The sequence below is a fragment of the Callithrix jacchus genome, chromosome 14 (assembly GCF_049354715.1).
Source record: "Callithrix jacchus isolate 240 chromosome 14, calJac240_pri, whole genome shotgun sequence".
NCBI lineage: Eukaryota > Metazoa > Chordata > Mammalia > Primates > Cebidae > Callithrix > Callithrix jacchus.
Window position 1 is genome coordinate 70,009,745 of NC_133515.1, and position 20,008 is coordinate 70,029,752.

A 20,008-nucleotide genomic window follows, 5' to 3' on the forward strand; every position below is an offset into this window, starting at 1 on the left:
GCCTCATTTTTTTTATTTAATATAGTTAGATGCCCAATGAATCTAAGCTTCTATTTCCCTTAGGGTCTTTCCAATCCTCAGCCAGCATTTTCTGTCCTTTAGATAGTCCTATGATTATTAAAATACATGACCTCCGAAGACCTTTTAGAGTTGCTCTTAGGAGGCTTTTGACATTTTACCAGTTCCTGAATGCAGCTCAGAAGAGGGTAGAGATGGAGTTGCAGAGATGTCCTGAGTAGGCACTCGTCCAGCCTCCTCCCTCTGGTGTTTCTGTCAATCAGCCATGCCATACCAAGTGCTCACAGGTGCTAGGTGCTGCCGCATCTCAGTAAGTGAAGCACTGACCCCACCCTCAGGGGTAGCACATCGGCCCTGGGCTCTCCAGGTCCAACAGGGAGCCCTAGGAAAGTCCTGTACTCCTGCAGTTGGCACAGACCTCAAAGACAGACCTAGGACTCTGCTTCCACATCTGCACCCACCCGTGCAGGAGCATGGTCACTCCAGGTCCCTGGATGGGTCACATCAGGTTAGCAGCCCCCAGGACCCCAACACTCCTAAATGAAGACCAGCTCTCCTCTCACTCTCCTTTCTCACTCCCCAGCCCTCAGCTGGCTCTGTGTGTCCTCCTGTCCCTGCCACTACATGCCAGAATGGCTGGAACAGCCTCTCACTGGGCCTCCTCTTTCCTCCCCCATGCTCCTCACAGCAGCCAGAGTGAGCTTCTAAACATAAGAATCAGACTGGGCCTGGTGGCTCAGGCCAGTATCCCAGCACTCTGGGAGGCCAAGGCAGGTGGACTGCCCGAGGTCAGGAGTTCGAGACTAGCCTGGACAACTATGGTGAAACCCCATGTCTACTAAAAATACAAAATTAGCCAGGTGTGGTGGCATGTGCCTGTACTGTAATCTCAGCTACTCAGGAGTTTGAGGCAGGAGAATCACTTGAACCAAGACGTGAAGGGTGCAGTGAGCCAAGATCATACCATGCACTCCAGCCTGAGCAACAGAGTGAGACTCTGTCTCAAAAAAAATAAACATAAGAAATCAGACCATGCCACTCCCCTTCTTAGGATCCTCCAGTGGCTTCCCATTGAAATGAAGTCCAGCTTCCCTTCCATGGCCTGCAATGTAACTGGGCCAGCACTCCCTGGCAGAGGCTGCGTTCTGCTCGCCACGCTTCTGCAGGTTTGCTCCCACCTCTGCGCCTTTGCACTTGCCACTGCCTCTGCCTGCAGTGCCCTTCCTCTCAATCTTGAAAGGCTGACTTCATAGTCATTTAGGTTTCAACTAAAATGCTGCTGCCTTAGAGAAAGCTTTCTTGACCTCGGATCCGGTCACTTTCTAAAACATCACCGCATTTTATTGTCCTTGCTGCCTCATCCCAATTTGAACTAGCCTTATTTGTTTACATTTCTGTTGCCTATCTCCCCCTACTCAAATGTTGGCTCCTTGAGATCAGGGACTTTGCCCATTTTGTTAGCTGCTCTCCCCTGACTGTCTGGCACCTCTCAAACATTCAGCGAGTATCTGCGAGATAAGTGAATGGATTAATCTTTACCCCATTTAACCCCACATTCCTGCTAAGTCAAACATTTTCTCAAATCTTCCTGTGGGCCTCAGCTCATGAGCTTTCTGTCCCTAGTAGGCCCTTTCTGTCCACCTCACAGCTTCCAAAGGCTAACATCAATTCTGCCTCCTCTCCCGTAAAATAGTTGCTCCTTCTGATCTCTAACAACCCTCAGCCAGTCCCCACCTCTTCCATGTATCTGGCCTATTTGAGGACATGCTCTGTTTCCCCTACTAGATTATAAGCACCATGTGGGCAGGGCCTTCCACCTGCTTTGTTCTCACATTCCTGTATGCAAGAGGGACTTGCAGTGGGTGTGTGCTGGGTTGAATGAGGGCAGCCCTCCTGGCTCCAGATCACTTTGTGAAGCTGAGGAGTGGATTTTTGACACTAGATCTCTCCCATTTCTGTTCCTTTGCCAGTTCTTGGGGTCCCTTTGTTTCATCTGGGTTCCCAGTATCCTATGCTCCCCTCTCCGCCAGTGAGGCCTATTCTCAGCTCGTGTACACCAAGGACCATGAGAGTATTACCCCTCCCAAGGAGAGCTGTTCACAGCAACCCCTGCCTGGAACTAAGGGGCAGTCGTTCTTTGGGTGAATTTTCACATCAATGACACACTTTCCCACCCAAGAGCTCTTCTGTGCTCCCGAAATCTTGCCACATCAGCAAGTACTTGCTCTGTCTCTCTCCAGCTCTGTGAGGTGCCATGACCTCGACAGAGGCCAGCTCTGACCTCCATGGGTCTTTTCCTTGAGAAACCCCAAGAGCAGACATTTCCACTGCAGTGCTGGATGCCCAGAAAACAGTGTGAATCAAAGCCTAGGGTTTCTATCTATGGAAAGAACATAAATGGACTTCATATCCTATGACTCCAACCTGTTTAGCCGCTGCCACCTCCCTTTTTGAGAGTTTAAGAGAATGTTAGGGCCAGGCTGAGGGGCCAAGAAGGGAATAGAACACGAAGACCCCCCAACTCTCCACGTTCCCAAGGGCTATGAACTTGCAGCTCAGCTCACGCAGCAGAAAGTGGAAGCATGTGGAGTGTCCATTCCCTCTCCAGGGCCTGTCCGCTCACATCTCTGCCTATCCCAGGCCTTCATGTGGGGTGGGGTGGGCTGAGGCAGATCACGGGCAAAGGAACTTGAATTCCTACAGCATTGGGTGCAGATAAGGCTGAACAACCTTGTCTTCGCCTGAAACTTTATGAGGAACTGCCAGCAACGCCTGTTAATTTGGGGTCACACATGGTTGGAATTGGTTTCCTCCCCTTTCCCCATTGTCACTCACATCCCCAATCCAAGCTGCTATTTTCTCCCACCAAGACTATATTATAGAAGTCTCCTAACTGGACTCTCCACTTCTAGCCTGCTCTCCATGCAGCATTCAGTCACCTCTAAAAAATGTATATCTCACTATGTCATTCTCATGACTACAAACCCTTCAGTGGCTGCTGGGCCTCCAATAAAATCTAAACTCACTAAATCCTGCACATTCTGGCCCTTGCCCAGCTGCAGTCCCTTGTGTGGGACCCCTACCACCCTGGCTAGCTTCCTATTCCTCAGAGGCAGCAGGCTCAGCTCCTCAGGGCCTCCCCAACCCACTCCCTCTGTCTGGGTTCCTCGCCCCAGCACCATCTCTTCACATGACTGGCACTTTCTCCTCCCTGAAACCCCTCCTCAGGCAGGCTTTATCTGACTGTCTTATTATTATTCTCTGCCAATAGGACCTTATCTGTTTTTCATAGAATTTATAATTTATCATATAATTTGCTAATATGATAAAAAAAATTGGCCGGGCGCGGTGGCTCAAGCCTGTAATCCCAGCACTTTGGGAGGCTGAGGCGGGTGGATCACGAGGTCAAGAGATCGAGACCATCCTGGTCAACATGGTGAAACCCCGTCTCTACTAAAAATACAAAAAAAAATTAGCTGGGCATGGTGGCGCGTGCCTGTAATCCCAGCTACTCAGGAGGCTGAGGCAGGAGAATTGCCTGAACCCAGGAGGCGGAGGTTGCAGTGAGCTGAGATCGCGCCATTGCACTCCAGCCTGGGTAACAAGAGCGAAACTCCATCTCAAAAAAATAAATAAATAAAATATTTTTTGAGAGAGTCTCACTCTGTCACTCAGGCTGAAGTACAGTGGCTCAATCTCGGCTCACTGAAATCTCTGCCTCCTGGGTTCAAGTGATTCTCCCACTCCAGTCTCTGGAGTAGCTAGGACTACAGGTGCACGCCACCACAACCAGAAATTTTTTTGACTTTTCATAAATACAGGGTTTTGACATGTTGCCCAGGCTGGTCTTAAACGCCTGGGCTCAAGTGATCCTCCTGTCTTGGCCTCCCAAAGTGCTGGGATTACAGGCATGAGCCACCACACCTGGTCGATAATTTAGAATTATTTTATAAATGCACTGGCACTTTCGTTTGTTGCTTCAAGTGTAAGCTATGTGTGGGTGGTCATTTTGTCTTTCTCACTTGGTTCCAACATGTAATAGGGTTTTTCGTGTTCAGTATTGGATGCCCTGGGGTGCCTAGCAAACAACAGATAGAGGAAGACCTCAGCGATATTGTGAGCTCGATTCTAGATCACTGTAGTAAGGCCAGTATCACAATAAAGTGAGTCACATGAATGTTCTGGTTTCCCAGCACACATAAAAGTTATGTTTATGCTATACCATATTAAGTTTACGATAGCATTGTCTTCAAAATGTACATACCATAATTTAAAATAGTTTATTGCTAAAAAAAATGTTAACATTCATCTGAGCCTTCAGTGAGTCACAATCTTGTTGCTGGTGGAGGGTCTTGCCTCAACGTTGATGGCTGCTGACTGATCAGCGTGGTGGTTGCTGAAATGGGGGAGGCTGTGGTAACTTCTTAAAATAAGACAATAAAGTTTCCTGCATCAGTGGACTCTTCCTTTCAGGAAATATGTCTGTGTAGCATGCAATGCTGTCTGATAGCATTTTACCTACAGTAAAACTTCTTTCAAAATTGGAGACAATCCTCTGAAACCTTGCCTCGCTTCATCAACTCAGTTTATGCAATGTTCTACATTCTTTGTCATTATTTCAAAAGCATCTTCACCAGAAGTAGACTCCATCTCAAGAAATGATTTTTGTTCATCTCTAAGTGACTCTTCATCCACTCAAGTTTCATCATGTGATTGCAGCAATTCAGTCACATCTTCAGCCTCCACTTCTAATTCTAGCTTTCTTGCTATTTCTACCACATCTGCAGTGACTTCCTCCACTGAAGTCTTACACCCCTCAAAGTCATCCATGAATGCTGAAATCAGTTTGTAACAAATTCCTATTAACGTTTATATTTTTACCTCCTTTCATGACTCAAAAATGTTCTTAATGGCACCTAGAATGATGAATCCTTTCTAAAAAGTTATCAGGTGACTTTGCCAAGATCCATAAGAGGGATCACTATCTATGACAGCTATAGCCTTACTAAATGTATTTCTGAAATAAGACTTGAAAGTCAAAATTACTTCTTGATCAATGGGCTACCAAATGGATGTTGCATTAACAGGCATGAAAACAATATTAATCTCCTTCTATATCTCCTTCAGAGCCCTCAGGTGACCAAATATATTGTCAATGAACAGAAATATTTTGAAAGGGATCTTTATTTTGAGCAGTAGTAGGTCTCAACAGTGGGCTTAAAATATTCAGTAAACAATGCTATAAACAGATGTGCTGTCATCTAGGCTTTATTGTGCCACTGACAGAGCACAGGTGGAGTAGATATAATTTCTAAGGGTCATAGGATTTGCAAAGTGGTAAATGAGCACTGGCTTCAGCTTAAAGTCATCAAAAGCTGCATTAGCCCCTAAAAAAGGAGTCAGCTTGTACTTGAAGCCAGGCACTGTCTTCTCCCCTCTAGCTATGAAAATCCTAGAGGGCATCTTCTTTTAATAGAAGGCTGTTTCGTCTACATGGAAAATCTGTTGTTTAGTGTAGCCACCTTCATCAGTGATCTTGGCTAGATCTTCTGGATAACTTGCTGCGGCTTCTGCATCAGAACTTGCTGCTTTGGCTTGCACTTCCATGTTCTGGAAAAGATTCTTTGCTTAAACCTCATGAACCAACAACCTCCACTAGTTTCAAACGTTTTTTCCTGCAGATTCCATATCTCTCAGCCTTCATAGGATTGAAGAGAGTTAGGGCTTGCTCTGGATTAGGCTTTGGCTTAAAGAAATGCTGTGACTAGTTTCATCTTCTATCCAGACCACTCACACTTTCTCCCTATCAACAATAAGGCTATTTTGCTTTCTTATCATTTCCTGTGTTCACTGGAGTAACACTTTTAATTTCCTTCAAGAACTTTTCCTTTGCATTCACATCTTGGCTAACTGGTACAAGAGGCCTAGCTTTCAGCCTGTCTCAGCATTCAACACACCTTCCTCATGAAGCTTAATGGTTGCCAGCTTTTGATTTAAAGTGAGAGACATGCAACTCTTCCTTTCAATTGAACAGTTTAACACCATCGCAAGGTTGTTAACTGGCCTAATTTCTATATTGTTGTGTCTCAGGGAATAGGGAGACCCCAGGAGAGGGAGGGAGACAGGGAACTGCCTTTCAGTAGAGCAGTTAAAGCACTCAGAACATTAAGTTCGCCATCTTACCTGGCTACAGTGTGTGGTGTCCCAAAACAATTACAATAGTATCATCAAAGATCACTAATTACAGATCATCGTAACAGATAGAATAGTGAAAAGGTAAATAGTGTGAGAATTACAAAAATGTGACAGAGACACAAAGTGAGCACATGCTGTTGGAAAAAATGGTGCCAACAGACTTGCTGAAAGGATCGTCACAAAATGTTCAATTTGAAAAAAAAAAAAAGCAATTATCTCCTAAGTGTGATAAAACGAGGTATGTCCGTATCTATTAGATCAATGAATAAAAATGGAGACACTTGGGCCCCCACTGCTCTTCCCTTTCCCCACAGGGGTACCTGAGGTAGCCCCGAAATGTTCAGCCTGGGGCAGAGGAAGGTGAAACATTGGGATCCACCCCAGAACCTCATGGGAGAAAGTCCCTTGATATGTATTACGTATTCTCTAGGGCCAAGCTAATGTCTGACAACTCTCTGTCAGTACCAGAGAATTCTAACTCCCTGAGGTGGCCAATATCTCTGGTCTTCATAGCAGAATGTTTTTTATCTTGTATACTTCAGAAGTTACCATGAACTGGGAAATCAAATTATGTTGTTCAGCTCTCCTATGTTATAGAAGAGGAAACTGATGCCCAGAGAGCTTAAGCAGCTTGCCTACACCCACCAGCTTGGTACTAGTAGAGTCCAGGCTGGAATCTAGGTATTCTTTTTTTTTTTTTTTTTTTTTTTTGAGACAGTCTTGCTTTGTTGCCAGGCGCCAGGCTGGAGTGCTGTGGCATGATCTCGGCTCACTGCAACCTCTGCCTCCCAGGTTCAAGCAATTCTCCTGCCTCAGCCTCCCGAGTAGCTGGGACTACAGATGCGTGCCACTATGCCCAGCTAATTTTTATATTTTAGTAGAGATGGTCTTGATCTCTTGACCTCGTGATCTGCCCGCCTCAGCCTCCCAAAGTGCTGGAATTACAGGCATGAGCCACCACGCCCAGCTACTGTAGCCCACTTTCTCTGGTGTCCTCTCCCAGTAGCCTGAGATTGATGTGCCTCTGTAATAGGCTGGATTTCTGAACAGTAAATGAGGCCTGTGGTACCTGCATTCTACTTTTGTGTTTTTGAAATGTTAGTCACTATGTAACTCACCACATTTTAGGCAAAACATTATATCAAGGTTACACTTAAGGACGCAGAAAAGTACCTCCAGAGAAGAGATCAAGGACTGTATATCTACTGCTCATAACTTTGTTAACAGACTGCCCCAAACGTCGCTGCTTACAACCACCACCATTTTCAGCTCATGTTCTGTGAATAGGCAATCTGGGCTGAACTCAGCTAGGCAGTTCTGCTGGCTCACCTGGCCCACTCACAAGCTGCTGCCAGAGCCGCATCTCCTAGGGGTGTTTGGTCCTGGATGCCTTCACCCATGGCTGAATAATGGGGTGACCGGGCCACATGTCTCCACTGTCTAGCAGCACAGCCTGGCCTTCTTCACATGGTAGCTGGTCCCAAAAGCATCAGGCCAGGGCAAACCTCAATGCACAAATGATGTCCAAACCTCTGCTTGTATTCATGTTTACCAATGTCTCCTCGGCCAAAGCAAGCTAAGCTAGGTTCAGAATCAAGGAGTGGAGAAAGATTCCATGTCTTGATGGGAGGAGCTGGAAAGCACTGTTGATAGTCCTCCCCACTCCCTGCAACAAATCTACCAGAAGGGCAGAGCTGGATAAATCCCTTCAGTATCACATTCATATTGAGATTATTGTAACCATTGATGGTTTATCTAGTCTCTTGGTGAGGTGTGTGTGAGAGGACCAAGAAGCAGCACCTGGCTGTGAGGTGAGGGAAACAGCTGGTTGAAATACAAGCTGGAGACTCACAATCTGTCACCTAGCCCAGAGCCAAGGTTCTCATCCTATGAGGCAGGAGGTGGGCCAACCAGGAGTACCCCTGGAGAAAGGAAAGGCCTCTGGACACTCAGGAGCTGTGAGCAGCTTCATTCTCCTCCGAGCTGCCTCATACCGGCCCTCCCTTGGCATCATCAAATGCTGCTTAAGAGACAGACAGAGGGAAAGCAAGAGATCCACTCAAACTGCAGGCTGGATCCGGGATGTGGCCTCTGCTCCTAAAAATAAAGCCTGGGAGGGAAAATGAAGGCTAATGTACCTGGAGGTGGAACCATAGGTCAGGTTGGCAAAGCTTTTAAATGTACTGCCTTCTGGGTTGAGAACAGCCTGGTGACATTCCCTCAAGCTCAAGGAGAGCTTGGCCATCAGAAGGCAGATTGCAGATGAAGACAGTGATGGCCTGAGCTCACTCTCCGACCTAGTCTGACCGTCAATATCGTGTTCAGCTTCCTCATTTCTCACATTGGTAGGCTGCAACCAGTCATAAAATAGTATTTCATATACAAAGCTGAGTACTTATTCTAGATTGCACAGGTGATGCCCAGACAACAAGCCAACATTTTCAGGTCCCACCGCCCAGCTTTCACCATGGACCTGGCCTGGGATGACGCGGCCTCAGTGCCCACCGGGAAGGCAGAGTGGCCCAGCGTAGGCAGCAGAGGTGAGGGAGGGACCGCTGCTCAGAGGCCTTTTTCTTGTAGCTCCAGACAAATTAAAAACCTCCTTACCAGCCATTCATTCTGAGGAGGCCTCTTCCTTCCTCCACAGGGGGGCTGCTGTGTTGGAAGCCGATCGGATTCTGGGAGGCTGGGCCTCCCGGAGCTCTCAAGGAGGGGGAGCTGCAAGAATGGAAAGAGAGAGGCCCTAACCCTGAAGAGATTGGCAGGCAGGGAGTGGGGGCAAAGTGCAGCCCAGGTCACTGGGAAAAAAGAAATCTCAAAGTAAGGGAGTGGGGGAAAGTTCCACTTTCAGCCTAATTATGAAAGAGGCCAGGGTAGAGAGGGGCGGGAGAGCCCAAAGAAGAGAGAAAAGGGAAGTGAGATGTTGCAGAGAGCAGAAGGAGATTCTCAGGGGGCACAGGCTATTGAAGGAGCGCGGGCAGGGAAAGGTGCCGCATCTTCAAACGTGGGTCTGTTACAACTGATTTTGAGAGACCTGGGAGCACATTTGCCTGGGACTCCCAAAGAGGGAGGGCAAAATGCCCTATTAAGGGTGGGACGAATTGATTTCCCAAAGAAGCACAGCACCATTTCCTCCAAATGCCCTCTCCAGTCCTTCTTAATCTGCCCTGGAGGCAGCAGGTGACCTCTGCACAGGCCCCTGGAGGCGCCTTTGTTCGAGGGCATTCTGTGGCCCGCCCCGCCCCCTCCCCTTGCACCTGGGCAGCCGCCTCAAAATGCACTTGTCCACCCTTGGCCGGCTCCCGTGGTGGGATGGCGGATGCCTTTGTATGTGAAAAGCCACGAGCCCTCCAACTCCTGTTTTCCCTTTGGCTTGACACATTCGCTAATGATTTTCCTGTGCACTCCCAGGGAAAAAAAAAGAGTTAGCCTGCAATACTTGATCTGGTAAGACAAGTCTGTGACTGAGACTACCAAGCAGGCCGACCCTCACAGTTCCTGGGAGAGCCACTGCCATTCAGAAAGCCTGGCTCTGGCCTCCAGTCCCCAAGTGTTCCCTGCCGGGTTCTAATCCAAGCCCTTGAGGTTTGCTAATTTAATTGTGTAATGGTCCACACCTGAGACGTTCCCAGAACTATCTTTAGGACACTACTTAGCCTAAAAGAAAGACAAATTAGAGTATTAAGACAGGGACTTAGGCATCGAAAGCCTTTACCATCTCTAAAACATCTGAGTCAAGCAGAAGAAAACGGAGTGGGAGGATGGGGGGGTGGCCTCCAAGTCAGAACACGCAACAAGAAGTAATTAAAGTTCTTGCTAAGTGAGTCTGAAATCTGTATTTAGCCCTTGTAAATTAAATAACCCTGGGTTTTTAAAGAGCGATTCCCCAAACATCTATTATTCACATCAGTAGGACAGACAGTAAGCCACTGTAAGATTTATAGAAACTAAAAGACTTCCCATGCTAAAGGTTAATGAAAGTGTAATTTGAATCATGAAATCTTTCTGTGTCGGCTCAATTTACACCGAGGGCTCATTAAGGATGCGTTTGGTACCGCGGGCGGCAGGTGACGTCACATGAGTATTTAAATGGGCGGGGCCAGGCCGCTCTGCAAGTAATCCTTTAAAAATATAACAGCCTCCCTCTTTCCCTCTCTGTCTCTCCAGCTGTAACAACTTCACCAACTGTCTGGGTTCCACCCCGAGCATTTCACTAAGAGAACACGTTAGAGGGAATCAGGAAGCAGAAAAAAGGTCACAAATAAGCACCTCAGGAACAATGAAAGCTTTTCTCTATGCAGCAGTGGGAGAGTTGCTAGAAAAACTGGAAAGGTATTAATCAGAAGTGGCTATAAATCCTCTGGAGTTTTGCTCTTATAAAACTCCTCAGAGAAAGTCTTGAAGGAAATGCAGGTCAAAGCCCAAAAAAGCTCTTGATCAGAGATTGCTGGAGGAAAATCTTCCCAGACGCCGTTTAATAGGCAGCAATCACCCCAGGAGTGGGGAAGCCAAGTACGCTTGAAACATGGTTGCAATTCCTAATAGGTCTTGTCACACTTAAGGCACTGCAAGCTCCATCCAACGAACAGCTGAAGCTAGCTGGCGATTCATAAAGCCAACAGTTTAAAGTTTATTATGATGAAAGCACTTAATGACAGCCATCGCTAGGGGCCCATCATTTATAAAGCTGTGCTGAGTATTAGACATGTAGCATGACCACCAATTTTATGTCACAATTGCTACCATAAAATGACCTTTGGTGATTTTTGCTGCATGCGGTGGACAGCTCTTCCTTCACATTAGTGCTCTGTGGCTTTCTTTGCAGACTATTATGCTGTCTAAAGCTTATTTGGCACTGTCGTGAGCCTCAACCCTTGTTATTACCCCGAAGGCCTGTCTAAAAAAAAAAAAAACTCATGCTCTATTACGACACTCCAATAATTTACAGTTCTTACCAGCCTTGCTTAGCGTAATATTTTAATGCAAATATGCTTTACCACTGGATTTTATTTTAAGCACACACACACACACACACACACACACACCCCTTCCCATGCTTCTGGCTAGCAAAATATTTGTTTTGTGGGAGTTCACTGAAATCGGACTCTTATTCCCTGGTCAGGTCTCATTAAATGAGCACTGTTTCCTCTGGGTCAGTTAAAACATCACCAGAAAAAGAAAAAAAAAGGTTAATTAAACTTCTGTTGAGAGAGATTTTTTAAAAAAGATCCTATACATGATAAACCCACGTAAGGCAGAAACATCAATTCTTATTTCCCTGCATCCAGTTGCAGTGCAAATTTATATCTGAGTCACATTATTTAATTAGGCTTCCATTTTTCCACCTTCTTTGTGTAGTTAGGAAATGTTTGAATACACAGCCACTTTACTGCTCCAGTGTAAACCACTGCTAAGAAAGTGGTCTGTCCACGCTACACCACCTTTAAATTGTGTATATAATTTTATAAATGATATAAAATCTGCTTCTAGCCCTGAAAAAAAAAAACCACAAGCATGGCACACTGCAATTTTGGAAGGATTTAAAATATGTGATTTCTGCTGGTACCTACTGTATTGGGTTTTATATAAAGCTTTTTTCAATAAGGTAAATTGTTACATGACAAACTCATCTTCCACCATTATCATCTGCTGTTTGTGTTTAACCACAGGAGTCCCGTTCTAACAAAACTGTTGTAATGGCTGTACAAATTACTCAGCTGAAAGCTTTTCACCAAACAAAACAGTATTAATCAGCAGTTCTTATGAAGGTGCTAATTAAAAACAATTTTCTTCCTCAGTTTGCAATACTAAAGCCATCTTCACTTGCACAGTTTCCAATATACAGCTACTGTATTTGCTCACACTTCAGGCCCTCTATTAACTATTGAATCTCCTATTAGCCATTTTATTACATTTCTGTTTACAAGCTTGTTGACATTTTAAAAGTCGCAGTATGATCTGTTTTATCTATTAAAAAATGTATTAATTGAAAAGTCAGGGAGACAAAAAAGGCAAAATACAGACTTCAAAGGCAGAGACTTCCAGGGCAGAGAACACTGTGAGCATTTAGCCACAGCCTGGAAAGTAAGCTCTCTGGGTAAAAATGAAATCTGAGAATTAAAAGTGGCATTTCAGGCTTAATGGTTTGTTAAACACTAACAGGCTCCTTTCTAATTTGGAAATTGTCCACTCAGGAACACATATTTACCCTGCCTAAAATCAGCCTGATTTTCAAATCCATTTTTTCTCTATGGCTCACACTCAACATAATTATGATGTTTCCTACAGCCTGAACTCAGGAGGTTTGCATCTGGGGTGGGGATGTACCTGGAATCTGGGGGCTGGAGCCCAGATCTCGGATCCAAATAGCTGAATCTTTCCTGTGAGTGTGTGTCTATATGTTTGTACATACTCTGACTCTCTCCCCTATGTGGGAGAGAGTTCCCCACCAGAGTCTGCCCGACCCCCAAAGTCCAGTGAAAGGTTCTTGCCAGACAATGCTACCGCATTGTCTGGCATAGATTGGAAACAAGTCAAATACTGACTAAGCACAAAGACAAAATCTGTGGAAGCTGGGTTCCTATTAAAAACCAAAAAACACCTAACCCTCATGAGAAGATATGCCCCACTTTGGTAGCAGGAAGAAGGAAAAAAACACCACCACCTCCTGCCTCTGGTATTAAAACCATGTTCTTCAGCTGTCAAAAGCAGTTAACTAGTTTAGGACAGACACCTGGCTGTTGAAATAGGGCTCTGGAGGGCAACTAATCCTTCCATTCACTCAGTTAACTGCTGGATCCCCCAAATTGATTCAACAGGTATGCAGTGGTAAATTCAGCCCATACTGAAGCCAAAGGGAAAATCAGCAAGGGGCGGGCAGCTCTTCTCTGAAAACACCCGAGGAACTAGCCAGAAAAGCTTTTATGGCCCTGACAAGTTTTCTGCTGAATACTGAGCACCTAAATTACGCTTCCCTAATGGAAGTTACATTTTCATGCTCAGTCAAAAAGCCAACAAAATACACAATTTATACAAAATAGCATCAACCTCTTAGGTAGTCTTTTCTAGCACTTTTATCCCAATTCACAGCATATGTCTTGCTATAAAGTAAAATATATTTCTTATAACCAACTTGCATGTGGCTATTCATCTCACAGCATTAGAACCAACCATGGGCAATAATAGAAACATTCTTTCATCCAACCAAATCTACTTAGTACGACAAAAAAAAAAAAAAATCATGAGTTTTATCAGAAGATAAAGGTACACAAAGAAGAGAAATATCATTATTCTTCGTATTTCCTAAACAGACAGGCTTCCTTTTTAAACAAACACAAGCATAATTACATAGACGACTATGGAACGGGTGATTTCAGTTGCCATTGATGCATAGAATTATCACGAAGTTCAAAATAATGTAAATGGATAAACTTTTAAAGCTGCTATATTTCCCTTTTCAATATCGGCATTCGATTAAACTTTGAGAAAACAAAAACTGTAAAATTATTCAATAATATAGGACAGTTCTTACAAACTTTCAAAGTGCCTGGACTAGAGATATTTCCAGGTGAGAAGCCCAGGAAGAACAGTTCTATGAAACCTTTAACATTGTATAGGAGATTCGCTAGGTTTTAATTACATAATAAGTGTATTTCCTTACTACATATCTCTTGGTAGCAACAGTTCAATTCTGAAACACTGTTCTCAGATATTTTAAAAAATACAATGCTAGTTTACTTTTTAAAATATAATTTCTCCCAGAGACATAAACACTGGATTTCTCCACCCACAACACACAAATGCAAATTGAATTCTTGCCAATTCACATATTTTCTTGAGAGAAAAAGAAAATATTCTCATGGTCCTGCTGTTCCATATTTAAAAAGAAAAAAGAATAGACCATCTTAGGTGCTGCTACAGGGATACGTTTTCTTTGTCTGGCAGATTTAGTTGCAGGTTTTACAGAGGAAATAATTTTGCTGTATTTTCACCAGTATAAATGGAACGTCTGGTGTTGCCTTTTAAAACATGCCAAATTCTAATTTTTAAACAAGAAAATATGAAGCCAGTGTGCAACCTATACAGTCACCAAAGGAGAGCTGCCACTAGCTGAACTACTCAGCTAAATGGCTGGTTTGCATTGCCCTGGTCTTTATCTAGCACTGAGAATAGACTGCTGTTTTATCCAAAGAGGAATAAATTGCTGTTATTGTGATGTTAGCCCATCACTTGGCATTGCAATTCAAGTTTTTGTGAGAAAGAAATGTATGATCTAACTGCGACTTGACCTATGCCTTCTGAGATCCATCTAGGTGCTCTAATGGAGCAGAAAAAGTGGTGAATACAAGGACATGCAAACTGATGGTGAAAAATTTGTTTGTTGATAGAAGTGAGCAGAGAAGACATTTGAGAGGCGCTGCTTTTATGACAGCTAAGTTTGTTTAACATGCAAAATGATGCACCCCCAGTCTCTCACCTATCACTTTAATTGTATCACACTGAATACATGTTTTTGCCTCTACTAAAGATATGAGGATACACAGCTAACCTACTAATGACATTACTGCTAAAGTGGGCACAGATGATTCCTTACAGATAAACATCTGAATTTCCACAAAAGGCATTAGAGCATCTCATGGATGCACTAGGCAAGGATAAGCTTGGGTTCCCTGCAGAAAAGTCATTCTCTCTGAATCCTAGGTAGCACCTATTAAATGTTTACTATACACTTGAATCACAGCACATAACAATATATACTTATTTTAAATAAGATAATTGTGTGATTGAGTTTTTAAAAAAAACTCCCCCTGGTTGCAATCTATGTTATCAACAATTTATTCAGAATTTCTCTGGGAAGGACCTATTTTGAGAGTCCTGGAGAACAGCAGCAGTGAGATTTAAGCCCTGATAAAGGCTCACTTTTCATTCATAGTCAGAGCCTAAATGTGCTCTTCTTGTACCTAAACAGATAATAAGCACTCAGCACACTCCCCCTCCTTGACACAGCACACTGAGACTAATCACACATAATTGGGGAGGAGGAGCAGAGGGCTGGCCACGCTATTGTGTCCAGAGGACAAACGGTCAGTTTATGAGGCTTTGGGCTGATGTAGTCATTTCTTATACATCTATAGGGAAAAAAAACATACTGTTTAAAAGGAAAAAAATAAGGAAAGAGAGAGGCAGAGAAAGGGATGGTGGATTTAATACAATTAATTGGAGAGAGATAAGAAAGATGTGCTTTATTTATTTCTTTAACCAGGAAAGAATCGTGATATTTGCTGGGTTTACTGATTAAAAACTACCATCACCAAAACAGAACAAAGACAAAAAAAAAAAAAAAATTTAAGAAGGGATGGGTATCATCAAAAGAAATTCTGTCTCAATTAGAGGGAAAAATATTTAGGTTGTTCACCAGTCAATTGAAGTCTCAGACAGGCGGCTTATACATATTTAAAGACAAATAAAGGTTTAGGGCAGGAAGAGCAACAAGCAGACTGTAAAAAAGAGGCAGGGAGGGATCTGGAGAGGGCAGCTGGGGAACAGCATGGGTGAGGACAGGTGGAGTCCACAGCCCACACGTGAAATGCTGCAAAGGGAGTGGGCAGGTGATGATACCCATTACAGATTTCTGTGTTTGTAAAAATTTTCCCTGTGCACTTGATACTTTTCTTCATCTTTGAGAAGCTTAATCTTCTATCCATGTTTGGTTAAAATAAGCAGAAGAGGGTAATGAAGGTTTTCTTCATATATGTCCGGGTTTTCCTTTTTCAACTGAAAACAATAATAGAAAAAAGAAAGGTAAGGGACTCCGATTAGGGGTCTTTACCAGTCAGTATTAATGTGGAGTATCATGATGACTTTTACACCAAAATATATAGTTCTGGAAAAATAAATCACAGAAAAGGAACTCAAAGTAGTTCTCAGTGGCACAGATGTGACAATTCTCTACATTAACATGGGGATTGTTTTCTGTGGGGGTGGGTAGGGTGTTTTTTCATAAATACCCAAACTGCATTTTGACCTTTGTAAACTATGAGGCACTTGAGGGAAGGCAGAGCTGGGGCCCCTTCATCATCACCTGCCTGGCCATTTGACATAGAAGTTTCTGCTCTCTGCACCCTCTGCCTCCGACCAGTGCTACAGTATTCAAGCAGGTGGGCATTTCAGATCACTGCTTGAAGTCCGTGGCAACATCTGGGCACAGGGAACGGCTTGTGGGGCCCAAGACATTGAAAAGGCTCTCTAGGTGCTTCTTAGAGGTTTCAACATTAATAAGAAGTCACTCAAAAATTCTTTTCTCTGATGAGGAGAACATATTCCATCAATTAGACTAGCAGCAGTTCTGCTGATACTGTGCATGGAAGTTTGAGGATCTTTCTGTGATAAGATTTTAAAATCCAATCCGCTTTCTCACATTTAAAGTACACTTTTTCTTCATTCAGCTGGAATAGTTTTAAAGTCATATTTATATTTATCCTAGCAAGTAATAATTTGCTATTTGTAAAGACAAAATTAATATTTTTGAAGTTGGCATTTATGAGCAAACTGTTAATTTCCTTTTTAGACTATAAGAATAAAAAAAATCATTATTTCTTTGAATTATACAAGGAGCCAATTCCTTTATCATTTCAAATTGGTCAAACACCACCCACCCACCGACCCTAAAGCAAAATGAATGGCCTCCACATCACACTCTCCCAGGTTGGTCCCTCTGGCACATGGTAACTTGAATCTTTTCGAGGTTCATGTGTCTTCTAAGTCATATTCCCAAACCAAGACATGGACATGCTATCACTATTAAGGACAGGAGTAAGGAGCCCACTTCCCCTTTTCCACTGGGGAACATAAAGCTAATTCAGTCTTTACTTTCTAATCCACCAGGACGGACAGTGGTACAGTCACAGAGGTGACTTAGTTCTGTTTTCTTTGATGGAGTTTGTTCTGTGTATAGATGATTTGTTGTCTACTTAGAAAGGTCCTTTGTGGATTTTTGCTGCTACCAAAGTAGCGAGAATGTTAAGCCTAAACACGGTCCTGCAACCTTACTCTTTAATTTTAGAAAATGGCTTCACCAACTTCCCAGTCCATACCCAAGGACTGGGACCTACCAACTGTAAACACCTTTGTTGCTAGTTGCCCTAGTGATAGAGGGAGCTCACTGAAGTGTTTTATAGAGGGAAGAGAGGGCCAAGCTAGCTCAATGCTTTCCTCAGGGATTGGGGATAAGGGAAAGTTGATTACTCAGTGGCAGTCAGCTGACCTACTCACTCACAATGCACTAATATACAGAGACTCAAATGAGCTCTTTATAAAGTCCCTGAGGTAATATGTGGGATAAATAATTCTTCTGTAAATATGGGTTAGAAATCACTTTTAACTTGGATTCTATGCTGACCTCTGGAGGCCAAAGCGAAGGCTTCGTTGCTGAAAGGGGCCAGGGGCCAGCCCCATGTTGCCTGTGAGCCCTTTCCACAATGGGGAAGAGCGGACAACCCTCAAAGGCCACACTATAACCCAGCCCCGGATCATTTCTGAATCAAGCAAGTCTGTTATGTGAGGGTACTTGAACACACACAAAGCTGTTAGCCAATACTTGCTTCGATGGCGGAATGTTAGGAGCTTTAAGAATAATTCCATTTACCCAGGCTGTGCTTCCTTGGCCAATTAATAATTACAATTTTAACAAACATAAAAAGGCACCTTGAAAGAAAATGAACAAAAAGCAAATCGTGAATAAAACAATTTTTCAATTTCATAGGTTAAAACAGGGTCTTTGAGGACTAAACTCAATTATATAGCTGCTATTAGTAGCATTATGCTTTACTTCATAACTGGATGTAACACGCTCAGCCTTAGTACGGCATGAACAGCAGCAGCGGGAGTGGAGCTCAGACTGTTTACCCTTTACAGTATCCACAATTATCAACAGCACACCACACAGATTATAAGCACCAGCCACTTGTAATGTGGCATTTTGAATAGATAAGCAGAAGTGCAATATGGCTGTGTTTTTAACACAATGTACTGACTTCACAGCCAAGCCCAAGCCTATTTTCAGAGCTACTACAAAAATACAGAAAAATAAACACTTCAGGGCGGGTTTGCAAAAGTTTAAAAAACCCACAGCATATAAAATTATATTTCAATGAACATTTGCATGAATGAGAGTATTTTTACCAACTGGTATCAAGCCAGCTGAAATCTCAAAGTCACATCTCTACCTTACAAAATGATTTGCTATCTTACTATCCGAAAGGTTCTGAACCACACTATGGGGGCAGTGAATTTGATTCTCAGCCTTGAGATCAAAAGGCTGGGGAGGACAGAGAAGTGTTTTATTTTTCTCCCCTTGCAAGGATGGACTGAAAAGCAGTATTTTAAAAACATGCTACACCTTTGGCTGCCTGGTTCCTGAGCATGCTGGCTGCATGGTGTGGGCACAGTTTAACAAAAGCACTGGCAGAAAAGTGCAGAATGGCACCGTTTTGATTACAGGCTTGCTTTTTAACGGAAATAAAATTTCACAGTTAACAATGAGAGGTGAAAAGTTTAAGAGGCAAAGCTGTTCCTCCTGATCACTGACTGTTAATCAGCTTCATGGGTGGTTGCCTAAATCTGTAGATTTTTTCTTTCTTTTTTTTTTTTTTTTACCCTGCACTACTGCCAAGTAACTAATTTTTTCCCCTGTTGTAAGAGGAGGGGTGAAAAACTCGGCTTCGAAGGCAGCTGTGTATGAGTGACGCGAGGCACTAATGCAGAGGGCAAAATTAAAATTCATGAATCTCTTCACGACCATTTGTGTAACAAGATTAAGACGGGACAGCGGAAAGGAGCGGCATTATCAGGCGTCTTACAGTCCTCCAGCTGGTTACGCTCTATTCCAACACAGTAGGGCTAAGAGGATAACACGCAGCCTGAAGGAAAACGCCGCTACTCCATTGGGGAGCAGCGCGTCCCAGGGACGAGGGGGCTTTGGCCAGAGATGGAGAGGAAGAAAGCTGATTGTCGCTCAAGATGGAAAACTTTTAAGCCCTGGCTATTAGCACGCGGCCAACAAAAGCCGCCAGGGTGGAGGCTCCCGGCGGCCGCGTCCCCGAGCCCCGGGCGGGCGGTCAGGGCTGGAGGGGGCAGGGGTGCTGCCTTGGGCCTCCGCCTTCGCGCCCTGCTGCAGGGCATGGGGCTGGGCGAGGAGCAGCGGCGCTCCCCGCTCCCTCCAGCGTGGCCCGCGGCTCACTGCTCAGGCCTCTGGGCGAGCTCCTTCTCCTCCAAAGGAGCACAGCTGCATCGTGCCAGCGGGGTCAGCACAGTCTCCCGGCTGCTGGAGCAGGTACAGGAGGGACCAGAGGCATTCTTCTGCTAGAAGCAGAACCCCACACCAGCTGAAATAGCTCTCATTATTAGAAATACGTATCATCGGCTCCCGTTTACACCTTTTATCCAGGATGTGCCAACTGCAGAATATTCCCCTAGGTAGGGTTCTACACTCTCCCCACCCCCAACAATGAAGAGAACCATTTCTTAGTCCAATGTACCAATGCCAGCAAACTGTGAATTTGACTTTTCAGGAATTACGACCAGAGAAAAAATAAGGCCACTTAGTTCTTAATGTGCTATGCTTAGCAGGGTAGCCTACAACGTTGGAAATAAAAATAGGAGGTTTGCGGGCCACCAAGTACTGACGCTCTAAAGTTCTAGACAAAGGAAAGGTGGGCATGCCTGGCACGTCCCAACCCTCCTCAGATCTCTCAGGGAGGAGACAGATGGTATCAGGCACAATGCTGAACATCTTTGC

At 44.1% G+C, this 20,008-nt stretch overlaps 1 protein-coding gene across 2 annotated transcripts in view; it reads right to left on the reverse strand.

Annotated features, from left to right (window-relative positions):
* CAMKMT (calmodulin-lysine N-methyltransferase) overlaps nt 1-20,008 on the reverse strand; it is a 569,210-nt gene that overhangs the window by 143,713 nt on the left and 405,489 nt on the right. The window contains exon 11 of one of the 2 annotated variants that reach the window (XM_002757801.6): nt 15,426-15,987. The exons of the other annotated variant lie outside the window; for it this stretch is intronic. Within the exon in view, the coding sequence (XP_002757847.1) occupies nt 15,910-15,987 (78 nt within the window). The 3' untranslated portion in view covers nt 15,426-15,909. Of the gene's footprint in view, nt 1-15,425; nt 15,988-20,008 lie in introns of those variants that run through there. 2 annotated transcript variants of the gene reach the window in all.